We start from the raw sequence: 20215 nt of genomic DNA, 5'->3' as shown, positions 1-20215 counted from the left end.
AAAATTCACCTATGCTAATTAAAAACAAAAAGCATAATCTTCTTAACATGTCATTGCTACATAGTAAAAACATGTGAGAATTTGAAGGAGAGTATATATGTGATGATTCTACAATTAGAGTAATTAAAACCAGAAAGGGCCAGCTGGTTGAACTAAACTAGGCAGCATCTTAGGCTCTCTTTGGTATGGTTTCTATTTGTATTTATTAACTATTTTGAAAATAAATAATGGACCAAAAATAATATTTGTTTGGTTATTATTTATAAAATAGATTATATGATGAGAAAATAAGTTTCAGTTTTCATCTTCAGCTTTGAGCTTCAAGCGAGAGAGATGATAGGATTTGGGGCTTTTTATTGAAAATGTATAAAACATACTGAAGTTACCAATTTACCATTGATTTTGAGTAGTTTAGCACACATGCTCATTTAAGGTAGCAAAAATCAACATAAATGATTTGTTGCCACAAATCACAAATAGCTTTAGAGTAATTTGTGATTTGTGAGTTATTATAATTTATTATAAATAGAAATAAGTGCTATAAATTATATCAAACACTTGTAAAAATAGAAATAAGTCAAATAAATACAAATACAAATCAAACCAAAGAGAGCCTCATTTTGCTTTCTTTTATTTTAATTTATTTTGTAAAAGGGTCATAACCCAATGCTGGTCTCAAATATGAGGGGTCCTAGGAGGGGTGAGTTTGGAGCCGGTCCTAACCATTGCCATTTTGCGCAAAGTGGCCACCCTCATGACTCGAACCATGGTTTGCCCTGGCATTACCACTGTTTTGAGCAATGGCTCCAGGTTTATTTCCTACAATGATTTTATATATGGGAGACGGATCGCCACAAAAACAGAGTGCAGTTTCCCACCAATGAGGGGTTGGGTGATTGAATTGTCAAGTAAGGACGTTTAATGAGGAGAGAGTGTGGGGTCCAAGGTGGATGTGAGAGGGAATGCGCAGGAATCTGCACACTGGAGTAGTGGGATTTTTTCCCTTTATAAATATAAGGGAGGAGGTTGGGCACGCCGCTAGCTTTCTTGGAGCTAGTGGCTCAACCAATGTGGGGTTGGGATGGGAGGGGCAGGGGGAAACTTTTCCCAAGTGGAAGGAGAGAGAGGCAGAGACAATGGAGGCCACAAGATGCCAGGTTTTATTTTAAGAACTCTAATTACAAATATTTTGGGAAAGACGAATGTCTTTCCAATTACTATGGGTCCACATTAATGGTCAAAACTTCTAAGCCCTAACCCCTTTGCCTTACAGATAAGGTGTTTACAGGACATAGAGAATAAGAAAATGCATCAAGTATTCTTAACAAAGCTAAAATCAAAAAGTTTTAGGAAAAGTCAAAGCATAAAACTGAATTAAAATTCTGATGTGGAAGCATATTTATATGCCATAACTAGGCTTTGTTATTCCTATTAGAAGGCAAACTTGAAGAACTCCAGAAAAAACTTCCACCAGAACTTTGACTTGCTAATAGAAGTACCTAAACATATCCAACTTGGAAAAGGAAAGGAAGTTTAATACAACAACAACTCAAAAATAACTAACAAAACTTAAACTTCAAAATCTCACACAAACAAGTACTTGCTAAAAATAGTGAAAAAATAGGTACCATAAAAAAGTAATTTTGATTTTGTACTTACAAATTGTATGTTACAATAAAAAGTGCATTCGGCATTTTACATAAACAGTAAAATTGAGCTTACTAAACATAGTAAGTTTGTATTACAAAAAATAGCAAAAAGACAAATTTCATATGACAGTAAATTAACAACATTACAACAGATTTTGTGCATCAGATGCTCACTAGGAGAGGAAGCCACTGGAGACATGCTCTAATCATTAAGAAAACCTAGGTCATTGCAATCTTTAGGAATATATTTCTTGTTGAATGACAAAGTCCTGAATGCTTTGTGGAGAACTTCATAGACATAGGGTTGGTAGGGATACCATGTACATCAGGGACCACTTTTATTATCTATCATTCTGTTTTCTTCTTATTTTATTTTGTATTTTATTTATTATTTATTTTTTTTTTTGGGGGGGAGGGGGGGTGGGGGCGGAATCCCTCTACCAGATTTTCTCTATGATATGTGTACTCTCTACCTTATCTATCGTAACTCCACCTATATTCATAAAATATGTATTTAGATTGATATATAAATGATGCAGCATTGAAGACATCAAAGAAGGAAGAAGAGGGCTGTCGGGTAGGGACTCTACAGGCAGCCCACAATTTTTAATGGGGGTTATTTAATGTTGATTTAGTTGGTGTATTTTATGGTTCAGTTCGGGGTAGCCAGACGGTCCAACTTAAGTCAAGTTATTGTCTTTCTTAAGAGTCAAGTAGTTTCCCTTTTTTTCAGTTCTAGTAGCTAATGTATTAGGAGATTATTTGAATTTCTTTTTATGGAACCTGTTGCTATGTATTCCCCCCCCCCCCCATTAGTCATTATAAATAAAGCAAAGAAGGCCTCTAAGGCTCCTGTGATTTTACATACTCCAATTAATGGCTACTGCAATTGTCTTCTCTGTTGAGAACTGGTCTTGTGTCTGATTAAGATTGTGAAGCTGGTGTATCATTTGGCTGACTCTCTGCGGTGTGAAGCCCGAGAGGTCCTCTTCCTCAAGTTGTCTTCTTCTTCCTTTATTTACTCAACGATCTACTGCTGCTGCAACTGTCTATAGGTAATGGAATCCATCTCCTTCTCTGTTCTGCCCAGAAATAGAAGGTTTTAGTCCGACACAACCTGTACCTGTTCAGCCTCTTTGGGCCACTTGTGTTGGCTGCTCTTTGGATCGAAGAAGGCCTCCATACAGAGGGAAACTCGACCTGGTTTCTAGTCCTGTTGGACCCGCTGGTCTGAAGTTTACGAAATCACCCAGATTTTGTCTTTTAGTGGATTTCCTCAACCATACCTGAAATCAATAGGACCTTCCTGGTCTGTTCTGATTACTATGCTTTCCTCAGATATCAATGTCGTAGGTTCAAATCCTACAGAGCGTGATTCCGTTCTTGTTTGTTGGGTCGAATTATACTGAAATAACTTCACTAATTCACTAACTTGAACAGCGACCTGTACTGTATTTCTGTCAATACGCCCTGCAATTTGTATTTGAATTCCTTTTGTATCTGCTTGTTCAGTTAATTCAATAGCTTGTTACACAGCAGGATTAACTGTATTTTATATGTTTCGGGTATATTTACTTACTTTTGAGGGACATTTAAACGTCCATTTTCCAAAGTACAACGGAAAAAAAAAATAGCTCGTTCTATTCAATATCTATATGGGGCAAAGAAGAAACAAAAATGATTAAAAAATTTTTATTCATTTTTGTTGGACTGTGTGAGGCCTATGCCAGTCCCTGTTAGGACCTATTTACCTGCTTGCTGAATTGACCTAAGGAGCCCTACTATTGGAATCGATAGCTGATTGTTTCCTACCTGTTCTTAATCCTATTCCGCTTTACTGTGCTATTATTGGACTGGTCGGTGGTTGTTCCTTGATTAAAGAACCCTGCAGTTGTGAGCTTGGTTTGGCTGGTCAACCTAGTCAACCTAGTCCTACATTAATAAAGCATGCAGAACTGTACAGACTTTTGATTGCACACAAGTGCATGAAGCATACACATGGTATACTGAAGATGAAAAATGGATAAACACTTATCTACGAATGCAGAAGAATTTCTTCTAAATGCTTCCTGGTCAAATTTTTTGGACTCCACCAAACAAGCCCAATTACAATGAACCTATAAATTCTATCACTCGATGTAAGCATAGTTGTCACAGTGCCAAGGCGAACCAAGGCCTTGTCGGGCTGCCTAAGCGCTTAGGCGACAAGGCGACCAAGTGTTATTTTTTATTTTCCCTCTTTTCTAACATTATTTAGTATGCTATATACACTTTGTATCATAAAAAATCAACATTAAGCCACATCAAGTCATAAAAAATCAACATTAAGCCACATCAAATCATATAAAAAAAATCAATATTAAGTCACATTAAGTCATAAAAATCAACATTTAGAGAAATTCTCTTGTTCTGTAATAAGTTTGACTGGCAAATGATTTTATTTTTACATGAGACTTTTTGTGTTAGGTGTAGCACAAAATCAGTTTCCAACAAGTCTAAGATTACTTAAATTTGAGTAGTAATGATACAGTTATGTTCTAGTCAAACTTATTTTAAGGTGCGCGAATGCAATTAAAATCGCCTAAATGAAAATAATTTTATGGACACGAAAACAAAAGATTACTTTTACCGGACTTTTGGATTTTAGCAACGCTTTACTATGATAAGATTTATAAAATTTTCAAATTGAGATAGCCCCTAGCATTTGAAAGTTGAAAATCACCCCTACAACCAAAAATCCAGTTTTTGTTCTTGGACTGGAGGGTTGACATTTTATCCTTTTGGAATTTGATTTTTAAAATATTTTTATTGGATTCAAATAAGGAGGTATTCGATTATTTATGAATAATATCTTAAGTACCAAAAGGCCCCAGGCAAACCGCTTGGACACCAAGGCGCCTTGACAACTATGGATGCAAGTTATATTTTACATAAAAATAAATTACTTTCCCCAAAAAAAATCATTTATTGAGTCTATTAAATTGTTTTTTCCTACAAAAAATAATTCATTGAGTTTTTAAGACTCGCAAACCTGGGGGAATGTAACACGAACATCTTCTAAGAATTGTCTTGCTTCCCCTCCTTCATCCTCACTTTCTTTAATGACTATGGAAGTAACCTCATTTTCACCTACAAAGACATGTGCATGTAAGAAAAATCAAACCATTAGGTTGCAGTGGGAAAAAAATATGACATCTGATACCAATCTCAAATGCAGATACAAATTCTCATGAAAACATGTGATGCAAGATATTTTATCAGCCAAAAAAGAGAGTATATATGGAAAAATGCATTGAATTGTCTATGGGAAAGTGTAAAAAGGATTAAAGAATCCTCCACTTGATTCAATACAACAGAATGACATTTTGTAATTTATAAAACTTTGGAACAGATAACTTCAACCTTTTCTTTTTAATTGTTTTACAGAGTCTAGTATGTAATGCAAGGAGTTTACTAAATTAATGTCACAATTTGAAGCAAATATACAAAACTATTTTCTGGTTCGAAAGGAAGATTCATACCAATAAATTCGTGGAGTTGCCTCCTTGCAATTATGTGGGCACGGAGAAATGCAGCACAAATGCAACATGCAGATTCTAACCGTTCCACTGTAAAATATGTCACCAACTTTTGAGGACAAATGCTCATCTGGAGGAACCTATAATAATTTGGGAAATGAACATGAGCTTTGAGGCCCCTCCAATCACATAAGGGTCCATGGGATACCAGATCAATTGCTTCATCAACTGATTGCATCAAAAGATTTGCTGTATCTTGGGTTATTCTTCCCTCATCAAGCATCCCCCAGTAGGCAGCCTGAACACCTGTTATGAGTTTTGAATTAGGAAATGAAAAATAATGTCATTGTAAACAAATAAACGTTGAATTGAGGATATGTTCATCATAGAGGAAGTCCCAAGCAGATAATAAATATGCTCAACTTTTTGAGTATAAAACCATATTAGCTAGTTACAATAGTCTGCAAATGATTCACAAAGTCAAAGATAGTAGCAGAAAACAATTAAGTCCAGTCCAAAAGAAGTGGAATAAGGCTGAACAATTAAATTCCACAAGTAAATGTGCATTAGGAACAGAGAATCTAGGATCTACAAAGCTGAATAGGAAATACAACAAAAGATGTCCTACAAAAAAGTTAAAAAAAAAAAACAGATTTATCATGTCCAGAACAAAAAAAGGGGTATACCCAGTGCACGAGGCTCCCGCCACTACAGGGTCTAGGGAGGGTCATTATGTACCGAGCCTTAACCCCGCTTCACGGAAAGAGGCTGATTCCTGACTCGAACCCTCGACCACTAGGTTGCAATGGAGGAACCTTCCCATTACTCCGAGGTCCACCCTCTATTTATTATGGTCAGAACAAATGAGAAAAAAACACAAGGGATGTATGACTCTGTAGAGCAATGAAGTTTACATTCACATGCAAATGCAAATTATCAATGATTAATAATCAAGGATGAAATGTCACCATTATAGTTGTCAATGAGCCAAGTTGATGGCCACCCACGGTGATCCTAGAAATGAGAAATGATTAACATTTATAATTTTTTTGGAGACCACAAGCTGGTTTTCAGGTTTGGGTGCTTTCACTGCCTTGACACATAAGGTGCCTAGTCACCATAGGCCTCGAAGCCTGCCTTGTCAGCTAGGCTGCTTTGAGAACTATTTTCACTATTTCAACTTCTATGTTAAAATAAAGGAAAGAAGTTGATAGAGACAGGATCTACAAATACTAAAGTCAACAGAATTGCGTTAAACACCTTTATCATTGTGCTTGGCTTGTGATGCGCTTTGTTGTAAAATGTATCAAAATTAAAATTTAAAAGAATTAATACCATTTAAAAGCCGTACTCGTATATCCTTCAGATTCATGTGTTCCAAATTTTGATCACTTCCAGATGCATCTTGTGGCTGCAGTTGTCCCTCTTCTAGGTCTCTTAAGCATGCAATATATCTTTTCACTGTAGGCCAGTCAGCAGGCCCTAGTTCTTCATCATCCCCAAGATCGCCAAAAGCCTCTAGTGCTTTGTTCATCATCTCATACCTTGTAAAGTCCAATATGCGCCTCTGCCATTACATGCAGATAAATACAAATTGATACCTAATAAAATTTTTAATTATTTTAAAGAAAAAAATCATCTTGTGAAATATGCCAAGGATATTGAAGTGTGTAAACCCCAGATAAAGTAATAAGATTATTTACACATATTGTACATTTATCAGTTAATGCACCTATGGTAATAAAATGGGAGAGAGTTTGATGCTAAAACTTGTTAAAGCAGGAACTTTAGTATGAGAATTCATTATTGCTGAGTTATCCCACAAGGCACTAAAAATTCCTTTTACTTACTAAAGATATGGCTAAAACCTCACCTTTGCTGCTGATAGCTTATCCAAATCCAAAAGATGCAAAATAAATTGTGTTGTTGATCCATTAACAATAAGCGTCAGGAACACAATGCCGCCAGTGAAGAAAACAAACTGCAGCAAAAGAGAGATTTTGGTTCCTAAATTGAAAAGCTGGGTCAATTTATTTCTAAGAAATTCTACACAACATATTCTACAGAAAAATAAAATACCTGAAATCCTGTGCTCTGATCAAGAAAAGATGAGGTGTCACTGGAACGCTGGAACCATGAGAAAGTCATAGACCAGTTAGAATGTAATCAAGTTTTTGCATGAAGAATAACACAATAATTAGATAACTAAGATTGTCCACAGTTCAGAAAATGAGAAGAAAATTATCGTATAGACTCTAGGAACTGATGAATTGGACCGTGTACCAAAAAGATAGGCACAAAAGAAATGACCATCTTTAACTGAGGGATGCGATATGGAGCACTTGGTTCAATGATCTGGATCTTCCATTAGTCAAAGTAAACAATGGAGTCATAAGAGGGGATAACCAGTAGTCATAAAATCACCCACTTCACAGCATGCACTGATCCAAAATCCAAATTTGATCAATTGGGATAGACTGTTCATTACATCAGATGGTCAAGATTACTTGAATGATTTTTTACTTTCAGCTATATTAACAGGTAACCAGAGCTCAAACAATGGAATGATCACCACATGTTCCATCTGGAACTTTTTCACATTACTGAGAGATCTCTCTTAAAATGGTGATTTCTCCCATTAGTAGGGGTACAGGGGGAACATAGTGCTTTGGGATCCTTGGGTTGTCAATGTTCAAAATTTACATGTTAAAGAATTTTCCATTTCCTTAATTTGCAAGATGTAACGAATGATGTAGATTGCACTGCTTACAGTGGTATATGGCCCATTTTCGGATACCAGAACTGGGAAAGTCCGGAAATACCTGAATAAGGTGAGGCTGGAGTGAGTCTACCAGGGCCACTTGCAATTACTTTAAGGATTACAAGGATCTCATGAAAGAAGTGGAAGGGTTAGATGGAGACCAAGGCAGTTGAAGTTGTCTAATTTCATTGATAAGCATAAATCTCATTGATTGGGAAGTATATTTGGTCTAGTTTTGAAAACACTCCACTTTTTAAACGTTTCAAGGCTGTGTGGAGACAGAATGAACTTTTCCTAAGGTGACATTTTCAGAACAGGGAGGTCCCAAATATGGAGAAACTGGTTACCTGTATACACTACAGGATGCTTCCTCCAAAATATAGTGTTTATGATCCATTTATGGAGGGGATGGACAATCCCATTGAGAAGAGGACTGAACCTATTCCCATTTCGTCAACTGTTTGCACCACTCACAAAGGAGACAGCAAGCAATCACTGCTTACTCTTATGTATGCAACGGTACATGCATTCCAACTCGTAACCAAAAACTTAAAAAATGCTCCTTTCTAGGGTTGAAGCTCCTCAGCAAGGCTAACCTTCACTCTCACTTTTCCCTTGCAATTATATTCTTTTCTTTATTCACCAGTCCGAGATATACTTTTCATATGTCCAGTCAAAGGAGCTTCTTTGGAATGGATGGATGACTCGTCTTAGTTCCACTTAGTTGAGTGGGAACATATATCTAAACAAAAGAGATTGAATAGGTTAGGAGTGAGCAGATGTGAGGAAATGGATTTTGCATTGCAGTCTAAAAGACTTTGGAGATATGTTCAAGAAACCTTTTGGTCTAAAGGCCTTACTTGCAGCCACCTACACCATGAATTATATGCCCTCTGGTATCCTTAGTTCCATATCTCCTTTAGAAGTCTAATGTCCCAACATCCATGCTTTCTCTATTTCTCTGAAAGTGCTTGGCTGTGTGTGCTATGTCCATATTTGTGAATGTGATCGTACCAAACTTCATCCTAGATCTCTTAAATGTATATTCCTTGGTTATTCTCCTACTAAAAAAGTTTGAAATGCTCCCATCTCTCTTCCCAAAAGTGCCTTGTATCATGGATGTTAGTATGTTAATTTTTTTCAAGTCCGTGCCTTTCTTTATCTCGCCAACAACACCTCTTCAAAGAAAGAGTAGTCAAGAGTAAAGAGGTGGAGGTGATTAACCACCAACCTTTACCTGTCTGTCCCTTTCTCTTGGAAAAATGGAAAACTAAGCCTATGGATATGGAAATGGTGGAAGGTGTGAAAGCATAAGAAACAGGGGGAGGTACAACGGTACAACAGTCAAAGGGAGACCTCTAAGAAAACTGGGGAAGGATAAAAGGAAAAAGAGTTAATTGTGTAAAGAAGAAAGGAGAAGACCTGCTAAAAAATCCTCTTCTGATCCTCGTTCTGAACTTCATCCCTCTATCAGGTACTATTCCATCCTATCCTTCTGAGCTAGATCTCCCAACTGCTGTTAGGAAAGAGAGGTCTTGTTCTAATCCTATAGGCAAGTTGGTTTCCTATAATTCAATATCCCCTACAAATGTTGCATATTCAGTTGCCCTGTCATCAGTCTCTACTCTTCAAAATGTGATTTGAGGCCAAGGCTGATTCACATTGGAAGGAGGCCATATGTGAGGAGACGAGAGCTCTTGAGAAGAATGGTACTTGGGAGTTGGTTAATCTTCCAGAAAGATGGGTTCCAATAGGCTAGAGATGGGTCTTCTCAGTAAAACATCATTTTTTATGGCACCATTGAGAGACGCAAGGCTAGGTTGGTGGCTAAAAGATATAGCCAAGTGTATGGATTTGATTATCAAGAAAAATTTGCTCTAGTGGTGAAAATGCCAAATGAACAGAGGAGAAGCATCGTAGTTCCAATTAATAAAAATAAAGAGATTTTCAGAGTTCTAATAATTATAGAAGCACAAAACTAAAGAGTCATATTATAAAATGACGGGAGAGAGTTATTGAAACTCGCCTGAGAAGCTATTTACGGATTACCAATTTGGTTTTATTCTAGGAAGATCTACGATAAAAGCTATTTACATATTTAGGGGACTCATGAAATGATGTAGAGAATATAGAAAGGATCTTCATGGTCTTTATTGACCTAGAAAACGCTTATGACAGAATTCATAGAGAAACAATTTGGAAATTAATAGAGAAGAGAAGTGTTTCGAGAAAATATATGGACATAGTTAAAGATACGTATAAGGTAAAATAGTGTGGCGACCAGTGTAAGAACTGTGGGGCGACAAGGTAGCGAATTCTCAATTACAATTGGGCTACAACCTACATCAACAATCAGCTTTAAGCCCTTATTTGGTTCCGCTTATTATAGATTAATTAACCAGAAACATTCAAGACCAGGTCCCTTGATTATGCTTTTTGCTAATGACATTATTTTGGTGGATGAGACAAAAACAGGGATTAAAGACAAGTTGAAATTATAGAGATAAACCTTGGAATCAAAAGGTTTTAAGATAAGAAGAACGAAAACAGAGTATATGGTGTGTAACTTTAGTCACAATCGGATGGTTAATGAGGAAGTGAAAATTGATAAGAGAGAGATTTTGCAAAGTGATTATTTAGATATCTGAAGGCTCAATCATAAATAAAAAGAAAGAGAGAATGATGTTGTATAAAGAATTAAAATAGGATGGATGAAGTGGAGAAGTACGTTCGGAGTGTTGTATGATCGATGTATGACGCGAAATGTTGGGCAATTAAAAAATATCATATAGATTAAACTCAGAGTAACTGAGATGAGGACGTTGTGATGGATGAGTGGTAAAACTAGGAAAAGAATGAACAAATTAGAGCTGATTTGAGAGTAGCTCTGATACATGATGAGCTGCAAGAAAGTCGTTTGAGGTGGCATGGCCATATACAACGGAGGCCTTTAGATGCTCCAGTAAAGAGGAGTGATTTGATGTAGATTGAAGGAGCTAAAAGAGCCAAGGGAAGATCTAAAATGACTCTGGGAGAAGTGAGAAAAGACATGCATAGCTTAGGCCTTGTACCAAGTATGCCTTCGAATAGAGTTGATTACATGGTAAGGATCCCTTTACCCGACCCTATTTAGTTGGGGAGAAGGCTGAATTGAGTTTAAATTTTCCCTATGTGGCGAAATTCAATTCAATTAGAGTTATCTTATCCTTGTAGCAAATCAACATAGACCCTTGTATCAAGATGACTTGGAAGAGAGAGTGTGTATGCAAGTTCCTCTCAGCTTCAAGTTTCCCACAACTGAGGGCAAAGTGTGCCAGCTTAGGAAGGCCCTCTATGGCCTTCAACAATCCCCAAAGGCATGGTTCATTTCGATAGGACTTAGGAGACATTAAGGAATATGTATACACAAAGCCAAGCAGATCACACCATGCTCACCAAAAAGGGTAATGGAAGGATTACAGCCCTACTCGTATATTTGGATGCTATTGTATTAATTGGGAACAATAAAAAAGAAGTATAAAGGCTCAAAGCCTATTCATCTAATAGTTTGAAATAAAAGATCTAAATATTATGAAGTACCTCTTAGGAATTGAAGTATCAAGGGCAAGAAAGGGAATTCATATCTATCAGAGAAGATGTCTTGGATCTCTTAAAAGAAATAGGGGTGTTAGAGAAGATATGCTAGGGGAAGATAGCATATTTGTCAATGTGAATAAGCGACCTAAGGCATTCGAGGGGTGCCTAGGAAACAAGGAGCGCACTTAGGCATTCCTAGGTGCCCTAAGTGTGCAGTATGTGTAGTAGCAATAATAATTTTATACAATTACGCTTATATGCAACATAGAATCCATATTAATGCAATAGAATATAATTATATCATTAATGACCTAGTATAAAAAAACCAACATATAAGCATATTCATCGAAAAAGAAAACAATAAATATAAATCAACGCAAACTCGTAAAGAGTCAAGGTAGGCATCAAGGTAGTCGCCTTTATTACATTAAGGTGTGCACTCGCCTTGAACCCAATAAGGCAATTGGATGCCTAAGACTCCTTGACAACTATAGAAGACCGTGGACATCCTTTGATTGATGCATGGAAGTATCAAAGGCTAGTAGAAAAGTTAATCTACCTCTCTTTTACTCGTCAAGACATTGCATATGTTTTTGGAGTAGTTAACCAACATATGCATACCCCTAAAGTATGTCATACAAATGTTGTTTATCGCATTCTCAGGTACTTGAAGTCCAACCCAGGAAATGGGTTGTTGTACACCAACATAACCACTTGAGGACAGAGGCTTACACTAACACTGAATGGGCTGGCTCCTTAACTGATAGAAGGTCTACTCTAGGGTATTGCTCCTTTGCAGGTAATGTCCTCCAAAGGCTTGGTTCTAGCTCTCAAACACTCTCTCACAACAAACAAATAAAAGGAAAATAAGAAAAGAAAGAGAATTCGAAGGAGGGTTGAGAAAGGGGAAGAAGAACTAGTCAATGGGCATCTCACCCTCAAGTTCAGGCATCTCACCCAACTGCATCCCACAGCACAACACCATAGCCATCTTTTTTTTTTTTTTTTTTCATTAATAAATTTGTGTTTAATGTTGTAGCCCCTTACAAACTTGTATAGAAGACTCAAAACTGACTCAAACACTAAAAAGGAAAGGCCTAACACAATCCTTAACTAATTGGGAAACCTAAACTGACTAGGAAACTAAAATAACAAAGGAAATAGACTCAAAACAGGACTCTAACTAAATTAATGAATTAAATCCTATTTTCTACCCATATTTTAGGCCCATTAAAGTGGTCCATTACAAAGAAAACCTATGGGATCAAAGGCCCAACACATACATAACTCAACCTAAGACTTATTTGAAATAAAATAAGCCCATTAAGTAACTTATCTGCATCAGCAAGTGGAAGCCTAGTTGCTTGGAAAACAGAGAAATAGCTAACTATGGCTAGTTCAAGTGATAAGCATAATTTAGAACCATGGCACATGGAATTTGTGAACTCCTATGGTCCAAAAACTTAGTTCAAGAACTGGGTTTGGAGTTAATGGCTTCACGAGACTATGCTGTGATAATATCAGGAACTGTTATGTTGAGATGTTAGGGTTATGATTTGTGGTTCTCTTCTTTGTTCGGATTGATTTTCCCTTTCCCTCTAGTTGGGCATCTGTGCTAGGCTGTAGAAGTTCTTTGTGGCCATGTGGGGCCTGATTGGTGCCCTTTATGGGATTTTTGTATCCCTTGTAGGGTTTGTAACTTCCCCTTTGGGGTTATATTTTCCCTCCCCCCTTCTTTTAATGCATTTACTAATTCACCCCAAAAAAAGGTTGCAATCAGCATTGCCTACAATACTGTGCAGCATAATCAAGCAAAGCATATTAAAGTTGAGCATCACTTCATAAAGGAGAAAATGAATATGGGTAACATGGGAATACATGTTCGCATGTAAGGGTATACTGGTAACTTCAGAACTTAGAATCAATATCATAGAGTTGGGAGAGGTCGATCAATAGTAACCTTAACTACATTGACTATAATTTTTCAAATTTAAGGGACCTCTTCATAGATATCTGGAGCATCAAGGACCGAACACGCAATTTACCCAAAAAAATTAATAAAAAAAAACTTGCCTTGACCGACAGCGATAGCGATAACGCCACTGCACCTCGCAGACCAGACCATGTAAGAATAATTGCATCCTTCCAATCCAAACCATATCCAAAATATTGCAGAAAGGGATATAATATTCCCACAACTATGGCCCGTGAGACTTGAACAAAAACATAGAGGAGGATGAGGTAGCCCCATGATGTTCCTGAAACAAGGATGAAGAAACATAATAATAAGAACACAACATATTCCTGAATGATGCTCCTGAAACAGGGATGAAGAAACGTAATAATAAGAAGAAAACATATTCCTGAAAAACATCATTCATAACATAAGCAATTTCCTTATATCTTTGATGCTTGGTAATTAGGAAATATTAATGTTTTCTTTGCCATAAGTTTTCAAAAGAAAACTAACCAATAGGCAACAGTTAGGTTATCCATTTACAGAAGAGCTAATTAATTCTGAAGAAAATTATCATTGAATATTTTGAGAATAAACGAAAGGAGGTTCAACTGATGCAGTCTCACCCATCGCCTCTCTTTAAGACACTTTAGGTTAGAATCCACACCCATTTGCCATGCGTCTATTTTAAGTAGAAAATTCCACACTACCCTGCCATACCTAGGTAACATGGCAAATCAAAGAATTCCATCTTCTAAAAGTAGCATCCAGATATTCTTTAAGATAGTGAATTACTCAAATATATTTGGAAGACCACATTGATCTACTAGTTCCATGTCAAGGACCAAAGAAACAGGTAAAGGGGAGTTCTAATGTGGTGTCATCAAACGACACTAACGTTGCTTCTTCATCTAGAGGTGGTCAGTTTACATCCGTGCCACATGATTATTTGGTTGCTTAGTTATTAAATGTGCTTCTTAGTCTCCTACCTCTTGGGTTATTGACTTTGGTGTCATTTCTCATATGACTAGTAAGTCAAATGTGTTCATGTTCTTTCATAAAACCAGTCATCCTTCTCAAGTTATCCTTGCTAATGGGACTTCTACTCTCGTATCTGTTCACGGTATTGTTTGTCCTTGCGCATCTTTATCCTTCTCTCTTGTACTTCATGTTCCACAATTATCTTTAGGTCTTCATTCTATAAGTCAAATTACTAAGACTTTAAACAGTTTTGTTACATTCATCAATTTCATATTGTATTTTTCAGGATCTAAAGATAGGGAAGAAGATTGGTGGAAGGAGTAAGAAAGATGGTCTCTACTATCTTGACGATGCTTTGTCTTCTACAGCTACTTCTGTTTCTTCAAGCAGTGTTTTGTCTTCTTCTATCTTTCCTACATCTCCATTGTTTCCTTTGCCACCCTAGTGCTTAGTCGTACTTGTTTTATCCATAATTTAACTCCGCCAGTGTTTTCTGCCGGTCCCAAGCCCGGATAAAGGAGGGGGGTTGGTGCGTCAGGTTGGCAGCCAGCAATCGGAAAAACCCCTATCCAAACCCTTTTACATGGATTCTACAACCTCATTATTTTCCAATTACAATTGGGTTAATCAAGGATCAGCTTTAAGCCCCTATTTTTTTGCACTCATGATGGATGAATTAACCAGAGACTGACATTATAACCCTTGGTCTCTGACAACCCAAGGAAGAGGCTCATTGTTGCTTCCCGAGGCCTCCCGTCTGATATTATCTCCCACCCCCCCAATTGATGTTCTCCCTTTTTTTGGGCTCCTTGAGCCAGCTGTTTTGTGACTTGTGTTTTATTTTCTTTCTTCCAAGCTAGCCTTTCTTGAAAGGCCTTAGTCTCTCCCCATCCCGCTAGTCCTTTGTATATTCTTTCCTCTCTTGGTAATGAATTTATTCATTCATCCAAAATAAAAGGTGTCATGACCCAGAATTTGTACCCATACCAGATCATACTCAGGGTTTAGACCAGTCAAGAAATCATAAACCCACTCCAATTCCCTCTCCTTTTGAAAGGTACCTGCATCATTAGGGCAAACCATAAGGACTGGATGATAGAAATCCAATTGTTGCCAAAGAGTATGTAAGGTTGAATAATATGCAGTGAGAGACAAATCCTTTTGAGTAGTGGAACGAACTATACGATGGATCTTACAAAATCTGACCATAGTTCCCTACTTGATAATGTTAGGGATATGCCCACACTCCTATAGTTGGTTTTGATGATAACAAACATATAAAGGTATTTCACAATTTTCCTTCAAGTAATGTTTTGTAGAGATTTCATATCAAAGATCAAATTTGATGAATGAAAGCAAGAAATGAAGATTGAAGTCATCAAATGAGGAGTATCAGCAAGTTGGTATCAATACTTGAAGAAGGTATTAGAAGAATTCAAGCTTCAAGATGTCAAGACATGAAGCTCGAAGACTTGGAATTGCAAACAAAAAAAAAAGAAGATGAAGTGCCAAAGAGTGGAAGGTTCAAGTGAAGAAGAAGACCACTAGGATAGATTGCTCATTTTTAATGTAATTTGTAACTTCCACATATATATGTGCACTCACCACATGCATGTGCATTGCATCATACTAGAATGACCATAGAGCATACCTTGACCAAGTATGGAAAGTCTCTAAGTGGTGAGGAACATATTAGGAAAAATGTGTTCTAGTGAAATTCTGTGAAAACCACATTCACCTGACTCAAGGGAATTTTGGGAAATCTTAGAGTCGGTATCAGGAGATGAAACCTTCATGGAAGTTGTAGGAAATCGAGTCACAATTCCAACGCAACTGATTTCAAGTCAATCCGAGGTAGGACCAAAAGGTTATGGTCAAAACACTGATGACAAAGGTTATGGTCAAAACACTGATGACTGATCAGTATGACAGCATTCTGTCAAAACAAAGTCTGTCATGTTGGCGGTCGACCGACTGAAAGCCCCAATCGATCGGAACTGTCTAAGACCATAGCTGGTCGACCGGTGACTGCCTGAAAGTGCCCTAACCGCTATATTTTGCTATAACGGCTCTTTCCGGTCGACCGGCTACCAATGGCGGTCGACCGGCTACCAATGGCGGTCGACCGGTGGTAGCCGGTCGACCGGTGGACCCAAAATATGACCGTTTAAGTGAGATTTACTGCCTAAAATGTTCTCCTAAGCTCACCTACAAATACCTCTAATGCTACTCATTAATTAACAATTAATCCAAACTTTGGAGAAGCATTATTTGAGCAGTAGAAGTGAGAATTGGTCTACACCATCTTTTGAGTTCAAGTTCTTCATTTTACATTCAAGAGGAACTCAAGACCAACTACAAGTCTTCATCTACATTTTAGCATTTGTATTGCAAGTATTAAGAAGACTTCTAAGGTGCATTCTATCATCATTACATATTTCATTTGCACCATACTGGATGTAATCCTCTTTTATTCCACTTCTCTTATTTCTCTGTTTTTACATTAAGTCTAGACTATACTTAGGCTTTTGTAAAGGATTCTCTTATCCTTAAAAGAGTGTCTTATCCTTAAAGAGTGTAAGGTGCCTCTCTACCTTAAAGGAGATTGTAAGGTGCCTCTCTACCTGCAAAGGAGATTTTAAAGGCGCCTCTCTGCCTGTAAAGGGGATTTGTAAGGATACTCTTATCCGTGAAAAAGATTGTAAAGGTTTTCTTCCCTACCTACCGTACTGAAAGGGAGAACTAGTGGAATACCTTACAAGAGGATTCTTGTAGGGAGTGGACTAGACTCGGATTGAGTCGGACCACTACAATTCTCGGTGTTGTGTGATTATGCTAGTTTTATATTCATTCCGTATTTTATTTACAACCACATTTGGACCTATATATCGAAAAGAATTTAATTTTCATTAGTATAACCTATTCACCCCCCCCCGGCTCTAGGTTATTTCAGATAATAGGTTTGTTTGACTGCATCCCAAACTCCTTAGCAGAATTGAGAAAAACAAAGTTGGGACTAATGGAATCCATGGAATTGAGCAAAAAAGACATTACAAGTGCGTGTTAAAGCAGCAGTAGAATCCTTGGGTTTCGTTGTTTCACCAATTATAAAGCTAGAGAAATTGATCCCATAGATAGTGAGTAGGCATGCCTGAGACCATGTGAGATAGTTCTGACCATTCAGCTTAATAGGACCAGGTTGGAGGGAGAGACGGTGGGCATGAGTACCAGAATGACCAAGAAGACAACCATCTGTAATCTCGGAGGAGACACCACTATTGGTATCCTCAGGTAAGATATCCTTAGTAGCCATAAGTTAGAGAAGAAATCACACATTGAACATAGAAGGAGCGGGCGGTATAAGGCAGCGAGGAACAGATCACAACGAGACACAACGGCGGTGACGCCAACGGTGAGGCGCAACAACCAGAGAGGTCGCGATAAGGACAACATTGGCAACATGAGGAGACACTAGATTCGAGATGCAGCAGCAAGAGTCACAAGGTGGCAGCGGGAGGGCGCAGTGCAAAGTGAGGGGGCTTAGCAACATATGGTCGCAGGGAGGCGTTGCGAAGGAGGAAAAAAAAAAAGGCAACTGTGGAAGGCGCGTGAGGAGGCGCAGTGGGTTAGGTAGGGTTAATAGTGCTAGGGCATGGTTTAGTTGACCATGCTAGACTATTTGGTGAGAGCCCCCAAGGGCGACGTGGAGAACAGAAAACTGAAAAAAAAAAAAAAAAAAAGGTTTTGGGGCTTTGATATCAAGTTGAGAATCAGAGGTTATAGGGAATAATTCGACTTGTCCGTAATGACAAAGGTCAGCTTTTTTTTATAATGAGATTACATTATAATAGAAAAAGTAAGGTTTCACTAACTAAGGATCCTTATCCAAGACAACTAAGAAAATTACCACAGTGACTATAAAGTAACCTCCTGGGTATCTTAGAAGGGTGAAAAGGTTTCAACAATATCCTCCACCTTCCATTCAAGACCTTGCCTTATCTTTATCTACCCATTCTATCCCTAAAACCTATCACAAAGTGCCTTCTCATTTTGGGTGGAAGTTAGCTATAGATGTGGGATCTGGAAATGGATGCTCTGCTAAGTCGTCATACATGGTCTTTGTTTGATTTACCTCCAAGTAAGGATCTTGTGAAGTATCGTTGCATGTATGCCATTAAATATCACCGTGATGGATTTGTTGAGCAGGTAAAGCTCATTTGGTGGCTAAGGGCTACACTCAAACATATGGTGTTGATTCCTTTGAAAGTTTACTCCTCTTGCCTGGTTAAATTCTGTTTATATACTTACCTCATTTGTTATTAATCTTAATTGGCCTAGCATCAGCTAGACATCGAGAATGCTTTTCTACATAGTGATCTCCTTGGGGAGGTTAATATAAAGCAACCTCTTGGGTATGTTAGAAGGGTGAAAAGGATAGTGTGCAAGCTTCGCAGGGCGAATGTGGTTTGAAACAGTATCTACAAGCTTAGTTGACAAGTTCACAATATTGTTACTGCTTGTGGTTTTATGAAGTGCTATTCTGATCATTCTATGTCTGTTCATCGTCAAGATTCCACTGCAATTGTTTTGGTGGTTTATGTTAATGACATCATCATTTCTAGTAATTACTCACCTAAAATTGAAGGAGTCAATTTATTTACAACACTTTTGGATGAAGGATCTTAAGTGTTCTCCATTTTTTTTTTTTTTTAATTGAGGTTATTTGGAGTAAAAAGGGTGTTGGTCTTTCTCAAAGAAAGTATATTCTTGAACTTTTGTCTGAAACTGGTATGCTAGTCTCTAAACCTATTGATACTCCCATGGATCCTCATTAGAAGCTTGGGATCTGTGGTGGTAAGGCATTTGCAGGCAAGCATCAATATTAACGGCTGGTTGGTAAACTTATTTATCTTACCATGAATAGGCCAGACATAACCTTTGCAGTGGGTGTTATACGCTAGTTCATGGAGATGGAGTCGCCCAAGTAGCCTCACTAAGAGGTTGAACATCGCATACTCCAATATATTAAGGGTCCTCCAAAAAAAGGCTCATTTACAAATCTCATGGACATGTTTGATAATATTGGTTATTCTCATGTTGCTTGGGCTGGTGTTGAAGGTGATAAGGAGGTCTACAATTGGTTACTACATGTTTGTTGGTGGCAACCTCATCACTTGGGGAGCAATAATACATTGGCAAGATCTAGGACGAAAGATGAGTATAAGACCATGGCTTATTGCAGCTGATTTAATGGAGTTGAAATCCTTTCTTCAAGATCTTGGTTTTCCAACTAATAAGCCTATTGACATGTACTATGAATCTTTGATAATCATGCTACAATTTATATTGCCAGTAATCTAGTTTTTCATGAGAAGACTAAACATATGAAGTTGATTGTCATTTTGTTCACGATGCTACGATGAGAAAGTTGATCCCCACTCCATTTGTTAGCTTTTGGCCAACTTGGCAATATGTATACTAAAGCCTTAATTAAAATGTGTTTCTTCAAGGGTGTTCCAAGATGGCATGAGTGATATTTATGCTCCAACTTGAGGGGGAGTGTTGAGATATTTGTACTGGTGGGTATCCTTGTAATAATACTCTTGCTTAATTTTTTGGTTTTGGATGAATAAAAAATTCAATACCAAAGGAAAGAAAAAAAAAGGGGGGTGGGGAGGAAAATACAAAGCGCCGATGCATAACAAGGCCTAACCGAACAAAAGGGAAACCCCAACCACCCACAACACGAAATGAAAAACAAGGCCACAAGGCA

The 20215-nt window shown here is 37.6% G+C and overlaps 1 protein-coding gene across 1 annotated transcript in view; it reads right to left on the bottom strand.

Annotated features, from left to right (window-relative positions):
- The window catches only part of LOC122079224 (sodium/hydrogen exchanger 8-like), a 51871-nt gene that overhangs the window by 10006 nt on the left and 21650 nt on the right, over nucleotides 1-20215 (bottom strand). The window contains exons 12-17 of the mRNA XM_042645500.1: nucleotides 13578-13762; nucleotides 7247-7294; nucleotides 7041-7148; nucleotides 6503-6734; nucleotides 5171-5473; nucleotides 4681-4778 (exon numbers count right to left, since the gene is read on the bottom strand). Coding sequence (XP_042501434.1) covers nucleotides 4681-4778; nucleotides 5171-5473; nucleotides 6503-6734; nucleotides 7041-7148; nucleotides 7247-7294; nucleotides 13578-13762 — 974 coding nt within the window. The remainder of the gene's footprint in view (nucleotides 1-4680; nucleotides 4779-5170; nucleotides 5474-6502; nucleotides 6735-7040; nucleotides 7149-7246; nucleotides 7295-13577; nucleotides 13763-20215) is intronic.

The sequence above is a fragment of the Macadamia integrifolia genome, chromosome 5 (assembly GCF_013358625.1).
Source record: "Macadamia integrifolia cultivar HAES 741 chromosome 5, SCU_Mint_v3, whole genome shotgun sequence".
Lineage (NCBI taxonomy): Eukaryota > Viridiplantae > Streptophyta > Magnoliopsida > Proteales > Proteaceae > Macadamia > Macadamia integrifolia.
The sequence above is the reverse complement of the archived record's forward strand: the minus strand, read 5'-3'. Positions and strand labels throughout refer to the sequence as shown.